The 23,580-nt window shown below is 40.9% G+C and overlaps 1 protein-coding gene across 1 annotated transcript; it reads right to left on the reverse strand.

The window, feature by feature from the left end:
* Nucleotides 1–659: 659 nt before the first annotated feature.
* Nucleotides 660–17,938, reverse strand: DEPDC7 (DEP domain containing 7). The gene is made up of 9 exons (XM_059388432.1): nt 17,793–17,938; nt 7,713–8,103; nt 5,697–5,824; nt 4,675–4,864; nt 2,887–3,098; nt 1,994–2,136; nt 1,492–1,617; nt 1,288–1,366; nt 660–981 (listed from the first exon to the last, which is right to left on the reverse strand). Exons 1-9 carry the CDS (start codon nt 17,863–17,865, stop codon nt 788–790), a joined length of 1,536 nt encoding a protein of 511 aa, XP_059244415.1. The 5' UTR covers nt 17,866–17,938; the 3' UTR covers nt 660–787.
* Between the last annotated feature and the right edge of the window lie 5,642 nt (nt 17,939–23,580).

Genomic DNA, 23,580 nt, shown 5'->3' on the forward strand with positions numbered 1-23,580 from the left:
GTCAACATCATTTGAGATCAGAAAATGTGACTATTGACTGCATATTTGATGGTACTAAGAAATTGTGGGTTTGCATGTACATAATGATGATACTGAGGTTATTTTTAAATGTCCTTTTCTTTTAGCCATGCATTCTGAAATTTAATAGATGAAGTGATATGACGTCTGAAGTTTGCGAGGGTGGGAGCAAGGAAGGCGTGGGGATATAGATTAAATGAGATTGGCCATGAGTTGCCACTTGTTGAAACTGGAAAATGAGTACAAGTTATTCTATTATTCTATTCTTCCCCATTTTTATACATGCTTGAATTTTCCCACAATAAATTTTAAAAGATGAAGTTTTTGAAATCATTAGGACAGTTCAATTTCTGACTTGTCTACTCTTTATGGTAATTAGCAAATTCACTTTATCATAGCCCGAGTTTCTATCTTGCACCTTTTTAAGGAGTACCTCTCAAGGTAAAAACCACACTCTTATTAACTTGTAATTACAGACTTCCTTACTATTTAATGCTTTGTTAAGTAAACACTGCAATGTCGTCTAATTAAATTCCTATGATGTTCCATAAAGTACTGGGCACAGTACTTACAAATCAGCTCACCTTAAAGAAGTCAATACCTAACAGCAATACACCATCTAATAGTTTCAGGCACGGAAGGTTATATAAAACATGTTTTATTAAGTACAATTTCATATTTAGAACATTTAAAATTACAAATGTGATTAGATATTTAGGATACATAATTTATTCTTAAAATACATAAGTTATATACAGACATTAAAAACTCAGTCTCCAAAATACTCAATAAAGATGTCTGGATGACACTTATAAAACTGACCTAGCAATTTTTTCTTCTCCTTGGCAGACAATTTTGAATCCTCATCAATAGTCTTTAGTAAATTCATTAGTTCATCCTTGGTTGTCTTCTGTGTATGGTCAGAATAATCACTTTGATCAATTCTCTGGCAATATATGTATCCTTTAAGATTAAAAGTAAAAAGTTCAGTTAATCTATTCCTCAGATTTAAAATAAAAAAACAATATTTTTACATTTATATTCTTTTTCCCCAGTTTGTAAAATGCACTGAAGATGCTAAACACCGCTGAGTCTCTTACCTAGTTGACAACTTACCTTTTTGACATAAGGACACTCTCTGCTAAGTCTGGATAACTCTGAGGAGTTTTAAAGTCTAGCTGAAGTGCAACTACTTACAACAAAACACTTACAAATAAATACTAGAAATTTGCCTTTGGAAGATCATGAAAATTGTATTTCTCAGATTACCTGTGTCTCTATTTGGATCTCTTCCTTTCTGAATGGCCATGAGTTTAACACTAACAATTTTATGTAGAGTTCCTGGAATCTTAACAAAACAAAAAAAGAGAGAGAGAGAGAGAGAGAGAGAGAAGGGACACAAGAGATTATTCAAATGATTTTAATCCAGTTATCTACTACATAAACTCAGTTTAACTACTTTCAGAATTTTACCTTAAAAACATCTTTTTGATGGTCCATTAAAAAGAGTACGAGAAGATCAGTTTTGCCTTTGGATAAATTTTTATTGTCAACAATCGCTTTTGAGAATATCCTTTTCACAACCATTCGGTTGTCACTCTATAAAAATAAAAACATACCCAACAGTGTATATTTAAAAGAATGAATTTCATAGGGACACCTGGGTGGCTCAGTGGGTTAAGCCTCTGCCTTCAGCTCAGGTCTTGATCTCAGTGTCCTAGGATCAAGCCTGGCATTGGGCTCTGTGCTCAGCAGGGAGCCTGCTTCCCCCCCAACCCCGCCCCTGCCTACTTGTGACCTCTCTCTCTCAAATAAATAAATAAATAAAATGAGTTTAATAGAAGAGGCAATGTTGGATATTAATAGCTACTACTCATTTCAGCATACTTGATGCCAGTGTGAAATAATTTGACATGTGAGTCCTGTAAGTATTAAGACTACTCGAATACAATTCACATTTAGACAAAACACTTACTTCTTTCTGTAATTTAAATTCAGAAGGATGTGCTGCAACAGCCATGAAATACAGTAGTCTTCTAAATTCTTCTCTATTTTGGGAGTCCAGAAGCTTTAAGAAGAGCTGAGTGGCTTCTAATGCTATTTCAGTCTTCCCGTTCACTTCAGCCAAAAGAAAAAACTGCTTTTAATTTTGACCAAATATGACTATCAAAGGGAACAAAATTCAAGGTAAAGCTGAATCAAAACACTAAACTAACTCAAAACTATTTTCAAAAGCAAAACCAAATAAAACAACTAGGAATTACAATACATGACCAATGTCAACCATTAAGGCAGACTCCTAAATCCTTGTATAATCCTTTTTGGATGTTAAATCAAGCTCTTGGCTTTGTAAATAAATCCCCAGCCTGCTTTTCATTAATCAAACACATTTCAAGGGTACACTATGTATAAAGTAGTGATATATCCAACTCTACCTGAGAAAAATAGAAAGGAGTCTTTGAAACCCCCAATTTGTTTTCAACAAACCATGTGGAAGAGTTTGGCTCATTGGTAGCGGGGCAGAGTGTCTGCAACTTTGAAGACAATGAAGTGGGGGGAGTGGAGATGTTGGTAGAGCCTTCTAAAGAAAAGAACTGCCACACTAGACCTATTAAACCTCCAGTGAATAGGGCAGCTTTCTCCTGTGCCAACCAGAAGTAATTGCAGAGCTTGCTAAAGCCTCCTTCCAAGTGAGCCCTAGAAGTTTTGGAATAAACATACTTTCCATGGATTAATCCAGATCCACTTCGAGCTTAAAGTAGTGCCATTTTGGTTCATTTGGAGGATTTAATTATCCTCCTTTTTTATTATCCTTTTTCCTGTTTCCTCCAAAAGACAAATTCCAGTATCCAGTAAGATCTTACTTACCTAAGAGTTCTGCAATGCCATTATGAACATCAGATAAGTGATTTAACAGAGGTTCCCTACTACTGTAATATTTGCCAATGGCATCAAACAGAAGTTCTTTCACTAAGTCTATCCTCTCTGGTTGCTCAGGAAAGTTTCTGCTTATGTCCACCACCGTCTGGTCTGGAAGGTACTCTAAGCAGTCAGTTGCTGCAGAGAGCCATTCGTCTTCTCTATGGGGGAGAAGAGAATTATTTTTTAAAAAATTATCTGAATTATTTTAAAAAGCAAAGAATAACAAATATACACACAGTACCTAATGTACTACCTCTTTCAAGTCTGCCATGAGGATAAATTTCCATAGACTTAGATATAGATATGTGTAATTCTTTTTAAAATACAGCTAGATCATGTATCACAGACAAAAAGTTTGGCTTCATAGATCTTCCTTTTTCTTCTTGAAGAGGAAACAGAGGCTATCCACTATAAGACAAACTGAAAAGGATATCAAAATTCAAACCCTACTCTTAAAATGCCACTGGGTAACCTCAGAAAAGCAGTGTCTTTCAAGAAACAGAATTCTAGAATAACTTCTAGTACTCAATTTGGTAATATGCACTATATATTTATATGTATTTTGTATACGGTTTTAAAAAAGAACAATCTTGTGCTCTACCGCTAGGAATCAGGACAACAAATTCTGCCAGCACTCAGGGGCATTACTTCGGGCAGGTCATGTCAGCTTTCTTTCTTTCTTTCTTTAAGATTTTATTTATTTATTTGACAGACAGAGCTTACAAGTAGGCAGAGAGGCAGGCAGAGAGGGAGGAGGAAGCAGACACCCTGGGGAGCAGAGAGCCTGATGTGGGGCTCGATCCCATAACCCTGGGATTACGACCTCTGCCTAAGCAGAGGCTTAATCCACTGAGCCACCCAGGCGCCCCTCATGTCAGCTTTCTGCACATCAGCTTCACCAAGGTCACTGTTAAGATGCGGTGAGATGATCTCTAAGGTCACTTCTAGCACAATTTATAACTCTGTATTTAAAATGTAAGGTAATTATAAAATATTTTCATATGTTGCTTCAGATTGTAGAAATATGGGGTGCCTGGCTGGCTCAGTCGGTGGCTCATGCAACTCTTGATCTTGGAGTTGTGAGTTCAAGTCCCTTAACAGGTGTAGAGATTACTTAAAAATAAAATCTTTTAAAATACTTGATTATAGAAATAGGATTTAAATTATTTCTTTTTGTACAAGAATTATAGGTATGCGGGGCACCTGGGAGGCTCAGTCAGTTAAGTGTTCTAGACTCTTGATTTCAGCTCAGGTCATGATCTCAGGGTCATGGGACTTAACTCCACCTCCGGCTCCATGCTGAGGGTGGAGCCTGCTTAAGATTCTCTCTAGCTGGGGCGCCTGGGTGGATCAGTGGGTTAAAGCCTCTGCCTCTGGCTCAGATCATGATCCCAGGGTCCTGGGATGGAGCCCCGCATAGGGCTCTCTGCTCAGCAGGGAGCCTGCCTCCCTCTCCCCGCAACCCCGCCTGCCTCTCTGCCTACTTGTGATCTCTGTCAAATCAATCAATCAATAAATCTCATTTTAAAAATGAATATTAAAAAAATGATGAAAATTACATCTGATTTTGACCGAGGTCATTTTGTTCTTCAATTTCCCAAGTCCTGATAATTAGCAACTAATGCTTATCTGATGCTGTGGACAGAAGAATGCAAAAGATTATCTGAAAACCACCATCTAGGACTTTCCCTACAAACACCCTCAAATTATTGAGACAGATGTATTTCCACATACTGAGAGTCACTGTAAGCCTTGAGGATCCCTCGATCCAGATAGTTACTGCTGTTGACCAAGTCAGGTTGCCCCTTAGGCTGAGGTACTTTAGATACAACCTCTTGCTGTTTGAGTAAGGAGTCAAGAAGTGGAAGGTCTACAAGCTGCAGTAGACGTCCAATTGTTTCTTCTTGCCATACTTCATTAATAACTACACAGGAGAAATGACAAAGTAAAAAGAAACAATATTTACTAAATGCTCACCATGTTATTTGCCCAGGCAAGTCTCAGGTATAAATTTGTGGCAAAAGAAAAAAAAGAGAGAGAGAGAAGAGAAAGAGGAAAAAAGAAGAGGGAAAAAAAAGTCAATCTTATTTATGAAGTGGTTTCATAAAACAATTCAAGATTTGTTTAAAGTGTAGGAGAACAGACTTTGGACGACAGGAATTCTTTTCATTCTTTTACTGTAAAACCAATATGGCAGAGATAAGAGATCAAGTCATATAACATGTTAATAAGGACTTTGGAAGAAAGAATGATTCATTATTCCATCTGAAAACTGGTCTGAAACTATTGGCTCCAGATTATTCCACTCAGGGTTTCCACAACTGGGATGGGGGAGGGAAGGTGGAAATTGGTCATTAATCTACATTCCATTGCCACAGACAAGGAAGAACATAAGAGTTCTGTTTATGTTTTAATGTGAGTTTCAAAATTTTATTTAACCTAATAAAATGTTAGAGAAAGAAATATCTGAGAGCATATTTTAAATAAATAAAAATCTGCACGCAAAACACTGCAGATTTGAACCTCTGCCAGCTGATAGGACAAAAGTCAGTGTTCAAGAGTTGCAACACTGATCTATTTGTTAAAGATAATAGACCTCTGTTAAAACTTAATATAAACAGCTTTAATACACAGTGTACTCTTTCTTTGTGCTCTGAACATTTAAATTCTAATAAAGGTTAAGACTGAAAAGTTTTAAATAACTTATTTTATCTGAAGTTGGTCTTCTATTTCTTACTTGTATCATCTTTACTTACCTTGTGGAGACAAGGTTGCAGAGATGTTTACAGGAGGGGAGTTAGTAGGCTTTAAACTCAGATTTTCCCACAGATCCTCTAAACTTGCTGATTTGATATCAGATGACTTAAATAATGCACCTGAATACCTAAAATGAATTTATTTTTTAAATTACTGTTTATTAGTAAGTTCAGAGAAATACTTTACTATCAGAGAGCTGAGTTTCTACAAAGTTCATGTATTTCAGAGCAAAAACACAACAAATGCAAATTCTAAGAGTAGAATACAAAAATATCCACCTTCTCTCTCAAGCCTAAATACACATATGCTAAATTTTCCTTTGAATATTCAGATTTAAGTAATTTGATGACTAAAATTTTGATCTCCAATTTTAAAACATAATCTAACTTTAACAGCTTACTGTTTTTAATCACTCGTCTCTATTTTGGGGGCATTTTTTGGTGGATAGGGCTCATCGTTTTCCACATATAGGCCTATAATCCTTTATACACAATTTTGAAACCCCAAAAGCTGTGAGAAATCTGAAGTTTATTCAGAACTCAGATGGTGACAAAACTTGTCCCGCCCGCATAGTCTTTACTTATCCCAGTTAGTATGACTATTTTGTTTACCACAGAAATATTACTGCATTTGGTTACCAGATGCTCTCCCAGATCCATCAAGGAGGGCCATCTAATATATGGTTTATGCACAAAATTATCTTTTTAAAACCTCCAAAGTTCCAAATTTCTACATGCACGTGCCTCCAATGGTTTCAGATAAAAAATGTGCACCTGCATTTGGAAAGCAGTGATTTTGCCCTATCTTACCCTCACATTTCCATCCTATATAGAGAGGTAAAAGTTATCATCTTCTAAATAGAGTGTTGAAACTTAAGACATTAAGATATTTGAAACACTAAATAACACTAAATTTGATACATGATATATTAAAAATAACTAAAAGTTGGTAACACTAAAACCCTTTGGGTCAGATCTGAATTAGAAGAGCTTCGGTTAGGGGCGCCTGGGTGGCTCAGTAGGTTAAAGCCTCTGCCTTCGGCTCAGGTCATGATCCCAGTGTCCTGGGATGGAGCCCCACATCAGGCTCTGTGGGGCTCTCTGCTCGGCAGGGAGCCTGCTTCCTTTTTCTCTGCCTGCCTCTCTGCCTACTTGTGATCTCTCTCTGTCAAATAAATAAAATCTTAGGAAAAAAAAAAAAAAAGGAAGAGCTTCAGTTACATGGTCACCTCTACAAAGTTTTGCTGAAAGAAATATAAGGGAAACGTTTTATTTCATGACAATTAATCAAGTTAATGTACTTATCACCAACACCCATTTCAAGCACTGGGCACTATAGCTCCGTCCCCCAGTGTCCCCCTCCGTCCCCCAGTGTCCCCCTTGACATGATTCCTTCCTCCCCAGTGGAGCTCACTGTACCCTCATCTGCAGATGGCAATGCTGCAGTAGATTCCTAACTGGCTCTCCTCGTTAGGCTGTCCATATGGCTGCCAGGATGACGTTTCTAAAATACACTGTCATTTTCTGTGGTCTCCCCAACATCTGTACGATTGATTGCAAACTCGTGATGTCATATGTCATATGAAATCCTCTGCATTCTGGGTCCCACGTACCTTGCAGACTTCACATCTGCCATGTCCTGGAGTCCAGTGATAACCCACTTGTCTCCCTTCCGCCCTTCTTCCCTCCCTCCCCTTTTCTGTTGTTCTGTATGTATAAACCCCCTTACATGTTTTTACACTGCGACTGTGAATTGAAGCAGGAAAAAAAATAAAAATCTGTTGATTATTCTACTAAATATAAAATATGAATAAGTAGGAATTCCAGGAGAAATTCACTGTATCCAAATAGAAATTTCCAAATAGAAATTCACTGTATCCTGTCAAATATCCCCACAGACCCAGCCCTTAGCCTAGTTTACAGTTTCCAAAAGAACATAAAGCCGGTCAGCCTCTCGCTAAAAAGTAAAGGAAAGCCTGCCAATGTCCCCAGGATAGTCCAACATTTCATACGAACCTGGAAGGTGAATATAATTTATTCTCTTTGCCCGACTGACTCTCTTGGCCAGGTACAGTTGTGAATCTATAAAGGCTGCAACTACTATCTTCAAATGTAGGTTTCTTGTCTTTGCCGAAGACTTTGGTTGGAACTGCTTCAAATACTTTGTAGTCCATAAGTGCCTGACACACTCTCACCACTTTGGACCGAGGAATATCCACATCACCAAAATATTTATTCTGAATTAGGTGAGAGAAAATGACATCCACAGCCTCTGAACCAACGAAGCAGTCATTGTGTCTTTTTAAATGGTGTCTTCGCCTCTTCACTTCCACCTGTGTTTGCAGAGTGTTAATAATGCTGCTCCACACATAGGTGGCTCCGAACGGTTTCTGGGCCACACTGAAACCTGCAACGGGAAAAACCGCAGAGTAACCTTGTTCATTAATAATCAGGTCCAAGCAATCCTTAAGCAAAAAGTGGCAATTTCCAAAGTTATTAATGAGGAACAGGTATGGGGTCAGCTTGTTGCCCAACTTTTCATCAGTAGCGCCTACTGTATGGCGAACACTGTTCTACGGGCTAAGATACATCAGTGAGCAAAACAAAGTCCCTGTTCTCACGGACCCTACTTTGTGGGAAGATACAGACAATATGCGGATGTTGGACAAATGCTGGGGGTGGGGCGGGTGGGCGGTGGTGGTAATAAAGACTGGTGAGGAGGAGAACACGATTTTGGAGGGGATGTCTGGAAAGATCTGACAAGGTGGTATGTGAGCAGAAGCCGGAGTAAAACCAGGAAGCAAGGTGTGCAGATATCTGGGGAAAGGGCAGAGGAAGCAGGAAGAACAAAGGCCCGAGAAACAAGTGCGCTTGGCCAGGAGATGAGGAACAAGGCCAACATGGCCTGAGTGGGTAACCAGGGAGAGAACAGTAGGAAGTCAGATCAGAGGGGACTGGAAATGGTCTTTGGGGTGGGGGAGTGCAGATCAAGTAGGTCCTTGCGGCAGTTACGAATTATGTGGCAGGAACTCTATTAAGTGCCTCACATTTAGACCATTAGCAATGCTATGAGGCAGATATAATGTCTATTTGAGAGATGGAAAACAGATGCACAGAGTTTAAACGTAACTTCCAGACATACCGTAAGAGGTGCTACTGGAATTTGGCTCATGGTCTGCATCATTTAAAAGCATTTATCGGTAAATAGGTAGATGGATAGTTATACACACACACACACACACACACACACGAGTTGGAATAAACTAATATTTTTAAAGCTTCCTATTATGCAGGCTTAGGAGTTAAGTAGTTTGTGCAGGGAAGACTGCCTTCTGCCCAAGAGCTCACAGCCTACCACAAAGAGAGGAAAAGCACAGGAACTGAGCAAGATTTTAGCAAAACAGAAAAGAAAGAAAACATGGTTTCAAAGAGTTATCACATTTTTCCTCATTGTAATAAATGGATATTTGGCAAAACTACAAAGAAAAGGAGAAACAATTAAGAGGGAAAAAATGGACCTTAGTTTTAATAAGCTGATGGAACAGAGTCTAGCTAATCATCAGCTCGTTGGCCAGCTGGCTGGCCTTTTTTTTTTTTTTTTTTTTAAGATTTTATTTATTTATTTGACAGAGAGATCACAAGTAGGCAGAGAGGCAGGCGGGGTGGGGGGGAGTGTTTGAGGGGGCAGGGAAGCAGGCTCCCTGCTGAGCAGAGAGCCTGATTCTATTTGATGCTTTCGATTTAATGCAGGGCTCAATCCCAGGACCCAGGGATCATGACCTGAGCAGAGGCCTTAACCCACTGAGCCACCCAGGCACCCTGGCTTGCTCTCTTTTTACATAAACAGAGAGTATGCCTTTTTTTGTGTTATACCTTTCAGTGATCCTCGGAATACACAGTGGTTCTAATTTTTAAGCCCCCAGTTTTGTTAAGTGTATTACTTCCTATATTTTTAGGATACTCTGACAGAGAAGTTGAAAACTTATTATGTCCCTTAAGGTCATGTAAAAAGGAAAACTAAGCATCAGCACAAATATAAGGAATGAGGGGAGCTATAACCAAAGAAACTGCTACCTGAAACTACCTTCCTGCCTTTTTAGAAAAAATAGAATGTATGAGATGAAGGTAAAGTTGAGTTCCTAAAGACAATAAAACTCCATTTAATGTGCTAGGGTCATAAATTTTAAGTAGGTCATTCAGTCTTTTATATTATAATAAAAGAATCCCAGTGGGCCATTACACTGTATTCACTTACAGTGTCATTTCGTAGCTACTAGAAATTAACATCTTCACCATGAAAATTACTAACATACACGCAGGCATACACATAAAATCCTTTACTATTTGTATACTTCCTGTACCAAAAGTAGATGGGTAATTTAACTATCTCAATTATTATGTTGGTTTAAAATAATCAGCAAGACTGTTTTTATATTTTATTTTATTATTTTTAAGATTTTATTTATTTGACAGAGAGAGAGAAATCACAAGTAGGCAGAGAGGCAGGCAGAGAGAGAGAAGGGAGGAAGCAGGCTCCCTGCTAAGCAGAGCCCCATGTGGGGCTTGATGCCAGGACCCTGAGATCATGACCTGAGCCGAAGGCAAAGGCTTTAACCCAGGCGCCCCTGTTTTTATATTTTAAAATTCAAGATACTTCAGAATCCAGTAACAAACAAAGAAGGCAGTAATTGATGCTAGTTTTCCAAATATCATGTGAGCGAGCAGTTTTAAGGACTGAATTATGGAGAATCAATTAGATAAACCACACCAGTAAGAGATTTACTACTGGCACAGTATTTAATATCTACTGAACAGAGCCAGAATGGAGCATTTGATGAAATCTTAAAACCTGTCCAGCTCATTCCTGGTGTCTAGAACCCAGGAGTAGCTGCACTGTTTCCAGCCACAATAACTAAATAAAAGGAGTGTTCATAGTTAATATTCTTTTTTTTTAAGATTTTGTTTATTTATTTGACACAGAGAGAGAGAGAGATCACAAGTAGGCAGAGAGGCAGGCAGAGAGAGAGGGGGAGAAGCAGGCTCCCCGCTGAGCAGAGAGCCCGATGATGGGCTCAATCCCAAGACCCTGAGATCGTGACCCGAGTCAAAAGCAGAGGCTTTAACCCCCGGAGCCACCCAGGCGCCCTCACAGTTAATATTCTTAACTTCTTAAAATACTAGAGATCATAGCTGAGATTTAAATGAACTTAATGTCTGATCTTTAGCCTTTCCAAATATTCACTGTTATTAATAACAACTCATGTTTGAGTAAATATGAAAAGCTCTGCCTTCTCTTATTGAATCCTGATAAACTTTCTCTGAAATAGTTGTTAATAATCTTATTTTGAGGAAATCGAGGCTCATGAGTTAAACAAACCCAGTTTCACAGGTAGTAAATATATGCTTTTTCTAGTTCTCAAATGCAAATATATTAAATCACCAGAGGGTTTTAGCATCAACTTTTCATTGAAGACTAGGATTAAGTGAAAGAGCTTTAAGTGAGCCAATGATATCAGAAGAAACAAAAAACTTAAAGATTTGTGAGCCCTCCCCCTCACCAAAAAAAAGATTGTGAACCCTTAACAAAGCTATTTAAAACAGCAGCCATGGGCGTCTGGGTGGTTTAGCTGGTTAAGCACCTGCCTTCGGCTCAGACCATGATCTCAAGGTCCTGGGATCGAGTCCTGCATCAGCCTCCCTGATCAGTGGGGAGTCTGCCTCTCCCTCTCCTTTTGCCCCCCCCAACTGATGATCCCCCCCAATATATAAATAAAACCTTAAAAAAAAAGGCAATCATTAAATAAACCAATAAATAAATGCCACAGCCATTAGTCCTAAAATAAAGTAGGATATCATAAATTCTATAATACATACAAGCCACAGTACACAGGAGTAGGAGAGGAGAGGAAAATAAGATTCAAACGTGTAGAGATCAGAGGGCCTTTTAAGTAGCAGTGAAATAGACTTCTAGCTGGTAATGATATTAAATTTGAAACACCTCAGTCCTAAGAGTTGAGCTACAAGTAGGTAAGTATAAAAATCCTAAAAATTGAGGCTGAGTCACTTACTAATTAGAGATCAACAAGACAACAGAAGGGGGTAGGAGGGAGGGGATACACAGCTTCAGTGACAAAGGCTAATCCTCAGAGGGGAAGTAAGAAGAATAAATTTCCGCATATTAACTTGCTGCTTAAATATGGGAAATCAGGAAGTTCTACAGGTTGGATAACAGTATAAAAGATTAAAGAACAGGTTAGAGCAGGATAGTAGGCACCTCTGTGCCACACAATGTTTCCAGAGTCCTCTAGGCAGGATACAATTCAGCCCTTTCAGGTCCCCTCTGTTCTCACTGACCATTAATTCCCAACACTGCAACCTGGGATATTTCCCCTTAAGCATCACCACCCACAGACCCAAACCAGCTCATGTTCATACAAATACTTTAATACATAACATAACCTGCACTTGACAAGTACATGTGCCAAAACCCACACCAGGATAACCTGTTTTTTTAATGCTGACTTCACCAGTTGAACATAGATCCCCCACATGCTGGTCTGAAACTTATTCATCATCATCGAAGAGTTGAAGTGAATATGGGTATAGCAGACCACGGCCCAGTGAGACAAATTACTGTGACTTCTGAACAGGATTCAAGAGACCAGAAGTAGACAAAGAGTGCTTTGTAAGTCTAGCATCAAATTTCAGCTTCAGCTTGTCCCCAGCCCTTACTTGCATATGAGCTAGACATTTCTTTAAAAGTCATCACTATCTAATTACTAGTGATGCTCACCTTAAACCAGGTGCCCCAGTCGGTTAAGCATCTGGCTCCTGATTTGGGCTCAGGTCATGAGCTCAGGGTTGAGAGAGGGAGCCCCACATGGGGCTCTGTGCTGGGCATGGAGCCTGCTTGAGATTCTCTCTCATCCTCTGCTCCTGCCCCAACCCACTCTCTCCCCCTTCTCTAAAATAAATAAATTAACAAAATCAGATTCAGCACTATCTGTGCCTTGATGCTTCCTTTGGTCACAAATGTTCTAAAAGCATCATGATGAAAGGATCAAAGAGTCTAGACATTAGCTGTGATGACCTGGGATAAGAGAATTAACCTCTATAGGTTGGTTTCTTCATTCACTGATACAAGAGCTGAACACTGTGTTTAAGATTGGTTTCAGGTCTAAACATCTGATTATAGGATTTCAGAGACTGAAATTCTACCCATTTCCATTTAGATATGGACACTGAACACCACAGAAAATATGGTAAGAAATGAGGAATAGGAACAAATGTGACCTTATAAAAAGCTTTTTGGAAGGTGGCCTAACAAGAGGCTCAGAAATTGTTTTAAACTAGATCTATAACATACTGTGCTCATAAGCCCTATATAAATCTAGGTTAGTTAACATTCATTTTTCAAGCACTCATCTTTATTTGCTTGAAAGCTTTCATTCTTCAAGCACTCATCTTTATTTGCTTGAAAGCCATACTTACTTTTCAAAACGAAGACCTGTCCTTTGCATGTATTTGAAATCTATCCAAAAAAGTTTACCAACCATAAAAAGAAGTTAAATTTCTGATACTGAACTCTGATATATATGTGTAATACTAGTATCTTCCCTTCTACAAATACACACTAAATACTCAAGTTATTGAAATAATTCCTTAAAAGATCAAGTCATAAGGCAGACATGTCAAGAAATTACACTTATTCAGAAGTTACAAAGGGATAATCAGCTTCAGCTATGATCTGCAGAACAAACCTCCCACAGCCCTGCTGGTGAAACCGACCTAAGGACATAAACAATTCTATAGTCACTTCAAATTAGTAGGATTATTCGCCTGAGAAGATCATACACACATTACAAAAGTGGATCCCAGTGCAAGGTAAATGCAGAGAATTATGAAAAAAAAAATGCTACTTCTAAATGAACATGTAACAATCTCCTTTTCCTTCTTGGGCTTTAGAATGCCCCTACCCCACAGGAAAAAAAAAAAAAAAGAATTCAGATAGCTCATGTTAGGCAATTTTCACAAAACTTGGACAGCAAGTTAATGCCTTTTTTTTTTTTTAAGATTTTATTTATTTGACAGACAGATCACAAGTAGGCAGAGACGGGGGGGGGAAGCAGACTCTCTGAGCAGAGAGCCCAATGGGACTCGATCCCAGGACTCTGAGACCATGACCTGAGCTGAAGGCAGAGGCTTAACCCACTGAGCCACCAAGGCGCCCCTAATGCCTTTTTTTCAAATGTCCTTACAATTCACAAAAGTTCAAATTATTTAATTGCCTTATAGACTGCCTCACATAATAGATTTGGATATTCAATACTTGTGAGTGGTAGATGATTGCCAACTACTAAAAATTTTTAAAGGAGAGTTAATGCAGTGGTTCTTAGTGAATGATTTTATAGTTACCTAGATACCTGGCAATGTCTGGAGCCATTCTTGGTTGTCCCAGGCTGAGGAAGGGGAAGTGCTACTGGCATTTAGTGAGCAGAGGGGCTAGGGACACTGCTAAACACAGGCCAGCCCTCACAACAGAGAAAATGTCAATAGTGCCCACAGTTCAGAAAGTGTGGGTTAACTGAACAGTATTAGGATATGAAAACTTGTGTTAATGCAGCAGGCACAGCGCTCTTTTCTGTGGATACAAAGAGTAAGACCAAAGCATGAGTTCTGGCGTCCCAGATACCTGATTTCTATTCTCGGCCCCATCATTTACTAATAATGCAATCCTGGCCAAACAGCCTAACTTTTCTGTTGCAAAACAAGAGCTAGGTCCACTTCCCTCAGTTACCGTGAGGATCACAGGAGACAATATACGCTAAGTGGCTACCATCAGTACTCAGCAATGAACAGACGTGTAACTCCAAACAGAGTGGGAAACTGTCACAATTTGGAAGAGCCTAAAGATTCAATGTAATATGATATCCCCTCCTTTTTTAAAAGATTTTATTTGACACAGAGAGAGAGAGCGAGAGGGAACACAAGCAGAGGGAGTGGGAGAGGAAGAATCGGGATCCCTGCTCTGCTCTGCAAAGAGCCTGATGTGTGGCTCCATTCCAGACCCTGGGATCATGACCTGAGCCAAAGACAGATGCTTAACTGACTGAGCCACCCAGGAGCCCCTGTAATATAATATCCTGAATGGGACCCTGGAACAGAAAAAGAACATTAGGCAAAAATTAATGAAATCTGAGTAAAGTATGGAACTTCAGCTCATAAGTATGAGCTGAACTAAGGGGACAGTCTCTACCTTCAGAGTTTATCCTTTAACTATTCGTACCACCTGAGGACGTCAGGCTTTAAACAGAATTCAATAAATAAATTCTGCCAGCAGATTAAGACAAGATGTGTCACATACCAGAGGATTTAACTCTTCCTCAGAAAATAATAAATAAATCCTAATAAATCTTAAGTCATTTAGTCATGAGCATCTGCCTTCAGCTCCAGTTGTGATCCCAGGGTCCTGAGATAGGCCCCAAGTTGGTCTCCCTGCTCAGCAGGAGGCCTGCTTCTCCCATTCCCTGTGCTCCTCCCCCCATTCATGCTCGCTCGCTCTCTCATGCTCGCTCTCTCTCAAATAAATAACATTTTTTTTAAAAAATCCTAAGTCATTTAGGATTAAAGAGAATTGTTTTAAAAGATTTTATTTATTTATTTGACAGACAGAGATCACAAGTAGGCAGAGAGGCAGGCAGAGAGGAGGAAGCAGGCTCCCTGCTGAGCAGAGAACCTGATGTGGGGCCCAATCCCAGGACCCTGAGATCATGACCTGAGCAGAAGGCAGAGGCTTTAACCCACTGAGCCACCCAGGTGCCCCGGATTAAAGAGAATTTTAAGAATTTTTTTTTAAGAGGTTTTAAAACATTACTCACAGAACTGCCAAGACAAAAGAAAACAACTAATCTACTGGACATTAACCAAAACCTTATGAAAAAGGATAAATGTAGAGAACTGAGATTTGGGTGTTCAAATAGGCAGCTGTGACTGAGTGGGAAAACCCTGCTAGACACTGAGAGCAATACGCAATGCTTTTACTGTATATTGGTTTTGGTAGTCCAAAGTTTGCTTTTCTCTTGTGTGGTATTAGAGATGTCAGGCTAAACCCAAGTAGGTAAAGGATGTAAAAGAAATCTTTTCTAATAAGAACAATTTTAAAACAGGCTAAGAGAAGTATCCACAAAAGTAGGCATTGGTCCCTACTTTAATTGAGACAGATTAATGAGACAGCATATGGGAAGTACTTTGAGCTCCCTGGAAAAGTGATACCAGGTGAATTCAAAGAATTAGGTTACAGTATGAAGGGATAACAGGATAACACACCACTTTCTTGTCTATATTGAAAGGCAAATATCTTCAAGTGCTGATGGCTAGCTTATAGCATTCATTTCTTCTACATAAATCAGGTCCCCTGGTCACTACAGCCCCTTTAGGTGTGGAAAGAGTAACTATTCAGTAGAGAATGAAGAGTACAAAGCTGCTGGCAGCACACAGAGAGCCAGTTGCAAGGAACTAAGAAGCACAGGCTCCTATTACTGTGCTCCCTGGGACTGTGACAGGGAACTCAAGGGTGGAAGAGGGATTAACAAATGCTAACAGGTAGAGTTCCAACTCTAGCAAGCAAAACAAATGAGAAAAGGCAGTGGGCCCTTCTCTGCCCACTGCACCTGCCAGGCAGGAAACTGGTCTTTTCCTTGGGTTTAGATCTGCTTACCAGCACCTCAGCTCTTCCCTTGGAGAGTCGCCTACTTAATTTTGAAGATACATACTCCCTTATGCCATCTAAGAACCTGTTCACAAATGCCCAAAGCTCAGAACTGGTATTTCAGCTGTTAGAGAAGACAGGGTGCTACGGTTCTAATCACTTAAAAGCTGGCAATTGCTTTCACTCAGAGAGTAGACTTCCCAAGACTGTTTCCAATTTTGAATTCTCAAATGATGAATGAATCCCTTCTCTTCACAATGTAAGAGAAATTCTGAATGTAGCCATCATACGCTTATCTGATCCTTTAAATTGGTGGGGAAAAGGTCAATATTATGATTGTGCTTAGAAAAGTAGCTCTCTATCACAATTTATTGGCATTTTGAAGATTAAAAGGAGTATTAGTAATTGTAAGTCGACACAAGACTGGAACCATTGAGATGGACCCAAACGACCTGAGTCAATTCACTGACTACTGTTCATCTTGAGGAAGGAGTCAATTTCACTAGTAGGTATTTTCCAAAGGAAACGTTTTTGCCGGATGGGGAACCAACAGCCCACACAGCAGATACAGAAAGGGAGAAAGTTGTATCTGTTCTAGAAAGGGGGAAAAAAAATGCTGTGTTGTGTGAATATCTTTACTTACTGAGTTGTAATATGCTAGGATCAGAATTTAGAATTGGTTATCCCTTCCGTTCATTTGTTTGGATATTCAAAGAAAGCAAAAGGCTAAGCAAGCTGTCCCCAAAGATACGATTAAGCTGGTGGCAGAGTTCACCAAGTTCTCTCCTAAGGTCACAAAACCATTAAAAAAAAAAAAAAAGTTCAAAACTTCTATTCACTGAAATACTCCTTATCCAGAAAATTTAACGAATAAATACTTTTTATGCCAAGTTCCTTCCCATCGAACAAAAAACACTCATCACTCCCAGGAAGTCTGGGGAACAGAGTGGGCAAGAGAAGCGCTCGGTCCCTGGCCATATTGTGGGCCGCGGTTCGCGCTTGAGACAGAAGGCGAAGAGCCATCGCGGTCCGGAGATACTCGCTACGCGTAACGCCGCGGAGCGGGTCTGGAGACCGAGTGAGAGCGCCTGGCACGCGGCGGGCCACTGACGAGCGCGCGGCGACGTTCAAGTTGGGGAACTAAGTAAAAGCTGAGCTGTGAGGGCGGCGGGGTCTGCCGGCCGAAGCCCACCCGCCGGAGAGGGATCCAATTCGCCGACACCGAGAGGTACCCGCCCGAGTGGTTACAGCTGCGCCGACGCGCTGGACCCTGCGGGGTCCCGGTCCAGCGCGAGAACCGCAGCCTGAGCCCCTCTCCGCCAGCGCCCCCCAGCCCAGGCCGGCCCGAGACCCCCTACACACCCCGGACAGGGGGCCTCAGCACCTACCCGGAGGCCTCTGCGCCGGGCTATGGAGAGCCGACAGGTTCAGCGCCGCCGCCTTCTCCCGCACCGTAGCCATGGCTGTGGCTGCCAGGTCGCCAGCCCCACCGACCGCGGCACCGCAGAGTCAGCGCCTGCCGCTCGGCCGCCAGTTAACTGGCCCAGGACGGGGCGGGGCTGCCGTCAGGTCCCGCCCCCGCCCCGCCCGGCCCCGCCCAGGGCGCCGCGCGCCACGGGTCCTGTGGCTGTCGGAGACGCGTGTAACCTGCAGCCCGAGGGCCGGGAAAAGGTGCGGCCTCCGCGGTCCTTGACTGCGCTACTCGCTTTTGATGAGGGAGATAGCCAAGCAAGGAGCACTTCGCTGTGGGCCCGGTGACTGGCGCCGACACCTACGCGACCCGCTTCCCACCGTCGCTCGGCGCCTCCTAAGCGCGGGCAGCAGTTGGCGCCCGGCAGGCCCAGCCCACCTGGGTGCAAACCGTGTCCCGCGGTTGATTGGTTCTGGGACGCAGCAAGTGGCTTAACTGCTCTGTGCCTCAGGGCCCTCACCTGTGGCGTGGGGTTTGTTTTGTTTTTTTCTTTTTAAGTGGGCTCCACACCCAACTTGGACTCCCAGGGGGGCTTGAACTCAGGACTCTGTGATCAAGACCTGAGCTGAAACGGAGTCTGAAGCTTAAACGACTGAGTCACACACACCCCCCTCCGGCGCCCTTGGAGTGGAGTTTGTCGTTGGGGTTTTTTTGTTGTTGGTTTTGTTTTTTGAAGATTTTATTTATTTGAGAGAGAGAGAGCAGGACTTGGGGCAGAGGGAGAGGGAAATAATGTCGAGCAGATTCTGGGCTGGGTGCAGAGCCCATCCCGGGACCCCAAAATCATGACCTGAGCAGAAACCAAGAGTCTGAAACTTAACCAGTTGAGCCACTGGGGTACTCCTGGTGTGGAGTTTTTTTAATGAAGATTACACAAGTTAATTCATGCTCAGAATTTTAGTAGCTTTTTCTAAAAGTTAATGCTTAAAATTATGTCATCATGACAAATGCACCGAGATTTCACGCACCCCTCCCTGTAAAAAAACAAACAAATCTTTATCTGGCCCAGGAGAGCAATGTCTAGAGGTCATGGTTAGGAGGGCAGCTGGCTGGCCACGGGGCTGACTGCCAAGGAAATCGGTGCCGCCTCCAAAGTAACTCTGGGTCAGGAGGGTAAGGATAGAGTTTGCTGCGCAGAGGGAGTGGAGGCTAGGAAAGACGGAAAGGGAGGGTTGTTAACGGGAATCTGAAGCTAGAGAATCCAGGGGTCTAGGGCTGGGGTACTTCTGAAAGGATAAATGCTCTAAGGGACCAATAATTCAACCGCCAGATACTTGCCCAGTTTTTTTTTTTTTTCTTTTCTTTTTCAAATTTGGGAATTTTGTAATGATTTTAAACCATTGGTACATATAATGTTTGGTTAGAAGGAGGATGCCCTCGTGATCAGATTGTAAATTAGAATGGCTTTTAGGTGGGAATTCATTAGCTTATTGGAAGAAGCTCCTACATGCGGCTCAAAGAATACAACACTAAAACTACAGACGTGGTTGTTTCAAAGAATACAAACTTAGGAAGCTGTGACCCTAGAATCCCAGTTTAGTGTGTGGGACCCAGGCAATTGCTGTTCTAAGATTCAGAAAAGGTTACCAGCTGGTTAGGCCTTTTTTAATATACTCTCTCCCCCTGGTGGTAGAAAAACCTGGTCTCACCTTGTTCAAGGAATTTCCTCTGTAATTTCTCAGTTGGTTCCTGCTTGCAGAGATAAGAAACAATATAGGACTAGTTTCAGGCATTCAACAGACCAGTTAACATTAGTCTGTCCCAGGCTGCGTAACTAAATAAAAACACATGTTCATCCTCACTGCTTGGGAGAGAAAATAACTCATACCAAACTCTAAAAACTAGTCTTTTCTTTTTTTTTTTTAAGATTTTATTTATTGGACAGAGATCACAAGTAGGCAGAGAGGCAGGCAGAGGTGGGGGTGGGGAGCAGGCTCCCTGAAAAGCAGAGAACCCAATGCAGGACTCAATCCCAGAACCCAGGAATCATGACCGAGCCAAAGCCATAGGCTTAACCTACTGAGCCACCCAGGTGCCCTGTAAAAACAAGTCTTGACAAACACTAATATTGGGTCTTTTGAAAAAGACAGGTGACCTTAATGACCATTTTAATAATTTATATAACATTTCAGATAATTTTTACCAGCTTGTGCTGTATCTGTTTATGTCACTCAAAATGCTGTATTTCCTCTTTTCTACCTAACCACAGTCTATGCACCCTGGAAGCCTAACTCAAAACCCACCTTCTCTGCTGGAGAGGTTGTACTCTGGTATATTCCCTCTCTGATCACCGATGACGCTTACCAAGTCCATTAGTATTTAGTGCACCCTCCCCCAGCTTGTACAGATATCACCTAATGCTTTCAGCACACATTGCCTAACAAAACTGGAAAACTGTCCAGGGCAGAGAGCATATTTTAACCTTTGGGATTTCTTTTAGTACCTAAGGTTAAGCATATAAAAGATATATTCTTTTTTTTTTTTAAGATTTTATTTATTTATTTGACAGACACAGATCACAAGTAGGCAGAGAGGCAGGCAGAGAAAGGAAGGGAAGCAGGATCCCTGATGAGCAGAGAGCTTGATGCGGAGCTTGATCCCAAGACCCTGGGATCATGACCTGAGCCGAAGGCAGAGGCCTTAACTCACTGAGCCACCCAGGCACCCTAAAAGATATATTCTTACACAGAGTTTTAAAAAAAATAACAGCTTTACAACCTAAGTGTCCATCAATAGATGAATGGATAGAGGAAGTGGTGTATACAGAGATATGGTATATATGCTTACTTAGAGAGTAAATATCACAGTCTAAAATAACATTTTCTACTCATAATGGTTTCTACTGTTATGCATTTTTTTTTGAAAATGCAGACTCCTGCTCCCACCCCACTTTTTGATTTCCTGTTTCTGGGATGATGTTCCTAATAATATCCATCAATTTTTAGATTATGGTAAAAATATACAAATCTTCATTGAATTTTTTTTAAAGATTTTATTTATTTACTTGAGAGAGAGAGAGAGAGCATGAGAAGGGAAAAGGTCAGGGGGAGAGGCAGGCTTCCCTGCTGAGCAGAGAGCCTGATGCAAGATTCCATCCCAGGACCCTGGGGTCATGACCCGAGCGGAAGGCAGACGCCCAACCAACTGAGCCAACCAGGTGTCCCAGTGAACCACATTTTGAGAAATATTACTCCAAAATCTTAAAGTTTCCTTTTTCCTGATAGAACTTTGTTTTCATAGAATGTAAGTTCCAAGACCACAGAAATTTTTGTTTTTTTCACTACTGTATCCTCAGCATTTAGTTCAGAAGCTAGTTTGTAGGTAGCTCTCAAAAATTTTTGTGAATGCCTGAAAAAAATTTCAGATGCGGGCACCTGGGTGGCTCAGTGGGTTAAGCCGCTGCCTTTGGCTCAGGTCGTGATCTCAGAGTCCTCTCTGCTCAGCAGGGAGCCTGCTTCCTCCTCTTTCTCTCTCTGCCTGCCTCTCTGCCTACTTGTGATCTCTCTCTGTCAAAATAATAAATAAAATCTTTTAAAAAAAATTTCAGATGCAATAATTACCAAGAGTTTATTGCAATTATTGCATTCAGATGCAATAATTACCAAAAACCCCATCCTGAATGTATAATTTTCTCTATATATAGTATACTTGATATAATGGTATATCCTGAGGTTTTCCAAATTTTTATTTATTATTACTTTTTGAAGATTTTATTTTTAAGTAATCTACATCAAACATGGGGCTTGAACTCACAACCCTGAGATGAAGAGTCACATACTCTACCCACTGAGCCAGGAGGGTAACCCCTAAGTTGTTTTTTTTTTTTTTTTTTAAAGAAGCATAAAATTTTAATGTAAGCTTCTGTACTATTTTATTTGGGTATTTAAATTATAGAAGATTGAAGAATAAATTCGTAGCCCTTCATGTAATTCCAAATACAAGACTTTTTAAGTCTAATTAGTTGAAAGCTGTGGATGCTATGAAAGAATTAGAATAGACTATGTTTCCCATAAGTATTTTGTAGAAATATTCCAGTTATCCACAGTCCACCTCCTTTGTTCTTTATATAGACCATAAATCAACAATGACCCTTCTCATGAACAGTGAGATACACTAGACAGTTGTTTTACTCCTTCTGTTCTATACAAGTTTCCATTAATTAAAAGCTAATACATATTACAACTAATATTTAGAACACAATTGTGTGTCTAGCAAAGTCGTGTAACTACTTTGGGCTGGTAAACTACTAAATAGAGATAAACTATGACCATCATTGCCATGATTTTATTACGGCCCCAGAATTTGCCTTAGATCAACCATTTTCTCTCTCACAAATGGTGTTTCTTCCCCCCTCCTCCGTGCAAAATGGTTATAGCTTTATTTTTCTTCTAGCAGTAGAGTCTAAAAAATTACCCCTTAGTATTTAAAGCTACAAAACCTTTTATGATTCAGTCGTTAAGCGTCTACCTTTGGCTCAGGTCATGATCCTGGGGTCTTGGGATCAAGGCCTGCATCAGGCTCCCTGCTTGGCAGGAAGCCTCCTTCTCCGTCTCCCACTCCGCCTGCTTGTGTTCCCTCTCTTGCTGTATCTCTCTCTCTGAAATAAATAAATAAAATCTTTAAAAAAAAAAAAAAGGAATTCAAGATACTGTTCATATATTACCCAAGGGTCAACATTAGTCTAGAATAACTTTTGCCCCTCAAACTTCTCTTCAAATGGTCTTTAAAATCCTAACACTAAAATGGTAAGAATAGTCTTTGCCAAGAGCCATAAACACAAAGCTGAGTACACAGAATGTTCCTCCTATCTCACTGGTTGTTATTCCTCTGTCTCCTTTCCTCTGATAGCTCTTCTTCCCCTTGCCTACTAATGTTCGAGTGTCCCAGGGCACTCTATCCTCTTCTCTGTTACTCACTCCCTCGTCTAGTCTCATGTTTGTAAAAATTTCCAAAGTCTTCCAAAATTGTATCTCTAAGTATTTCATATTTCCAGACTCATATCTGCTGCCAGCTCTTCATCTCCTCTTGGATGTCCAGGAGACATCCCGCACTTATCATGTCCAAAACCAAACTCCAGGTCTTCCCCCTCTAAATCCGTTCCACACTGACTTTCTCCAGCTCAGCTAATGGCAGTGCCAACCCTCTAATAGCTTAGGTCAAAAGTCTTTGTCATCCTTGACTTTTCTCTTTCTCTCACCCCCTACATCTGATTCATGAGAAAACCTGTTGGTTCCATTTTCTAAGTATATTCAGAATCTGACCATATCCCACTATCTTCCTTCCTATTACTCTGGCTTGAATCTCTGTTGTCTCTTGCTTGGACTGCTGCAGTAGCTTCCTCATTGACCTTGCTTTTTTCTCTTTGTCCCCATCCTTCTCAATCTTTTAACAAGGGTGCTAGAGTAGTCCTTGAACCGTAAATCAGATTATGCCACAGATTAAGCATCTACACACTCTACCTTTCCATCTTTCCATTCCAGACACATTACCTTTCACCTGTTCCATGAACATATCACACACATGCCTGCCTTAGGACCTCTGCACAGCTGCTCAGTGTGCCTGCTCTGCTCTGTCCCCAAATAAACACACGCTTACTTCTCTCCTGGTTTAAATGTCACTTTCTCAACAAGGACTTCCTTAACCATACAACAGTCACGACGTCATCTTTCACAGCATACCTCAGCACTCCAGGTCTTTCTTAATCT

The sequence above is a fragment of the Mustela nigripes genome, chromosome 1 (assembly GCF_022355385.1).
Source record: "Mustela nigripes isolate SB6536 chromosome 1, MUSNIG.SB6536, whole genome shotgun sequence".
NCBI classification, from domain to species: domain Eukaryota; kingdom Metazoa; phylum Chordata; class Mammalia; order Carnivora; family Mustelidae; genus Mustela; species Mustela nigripes.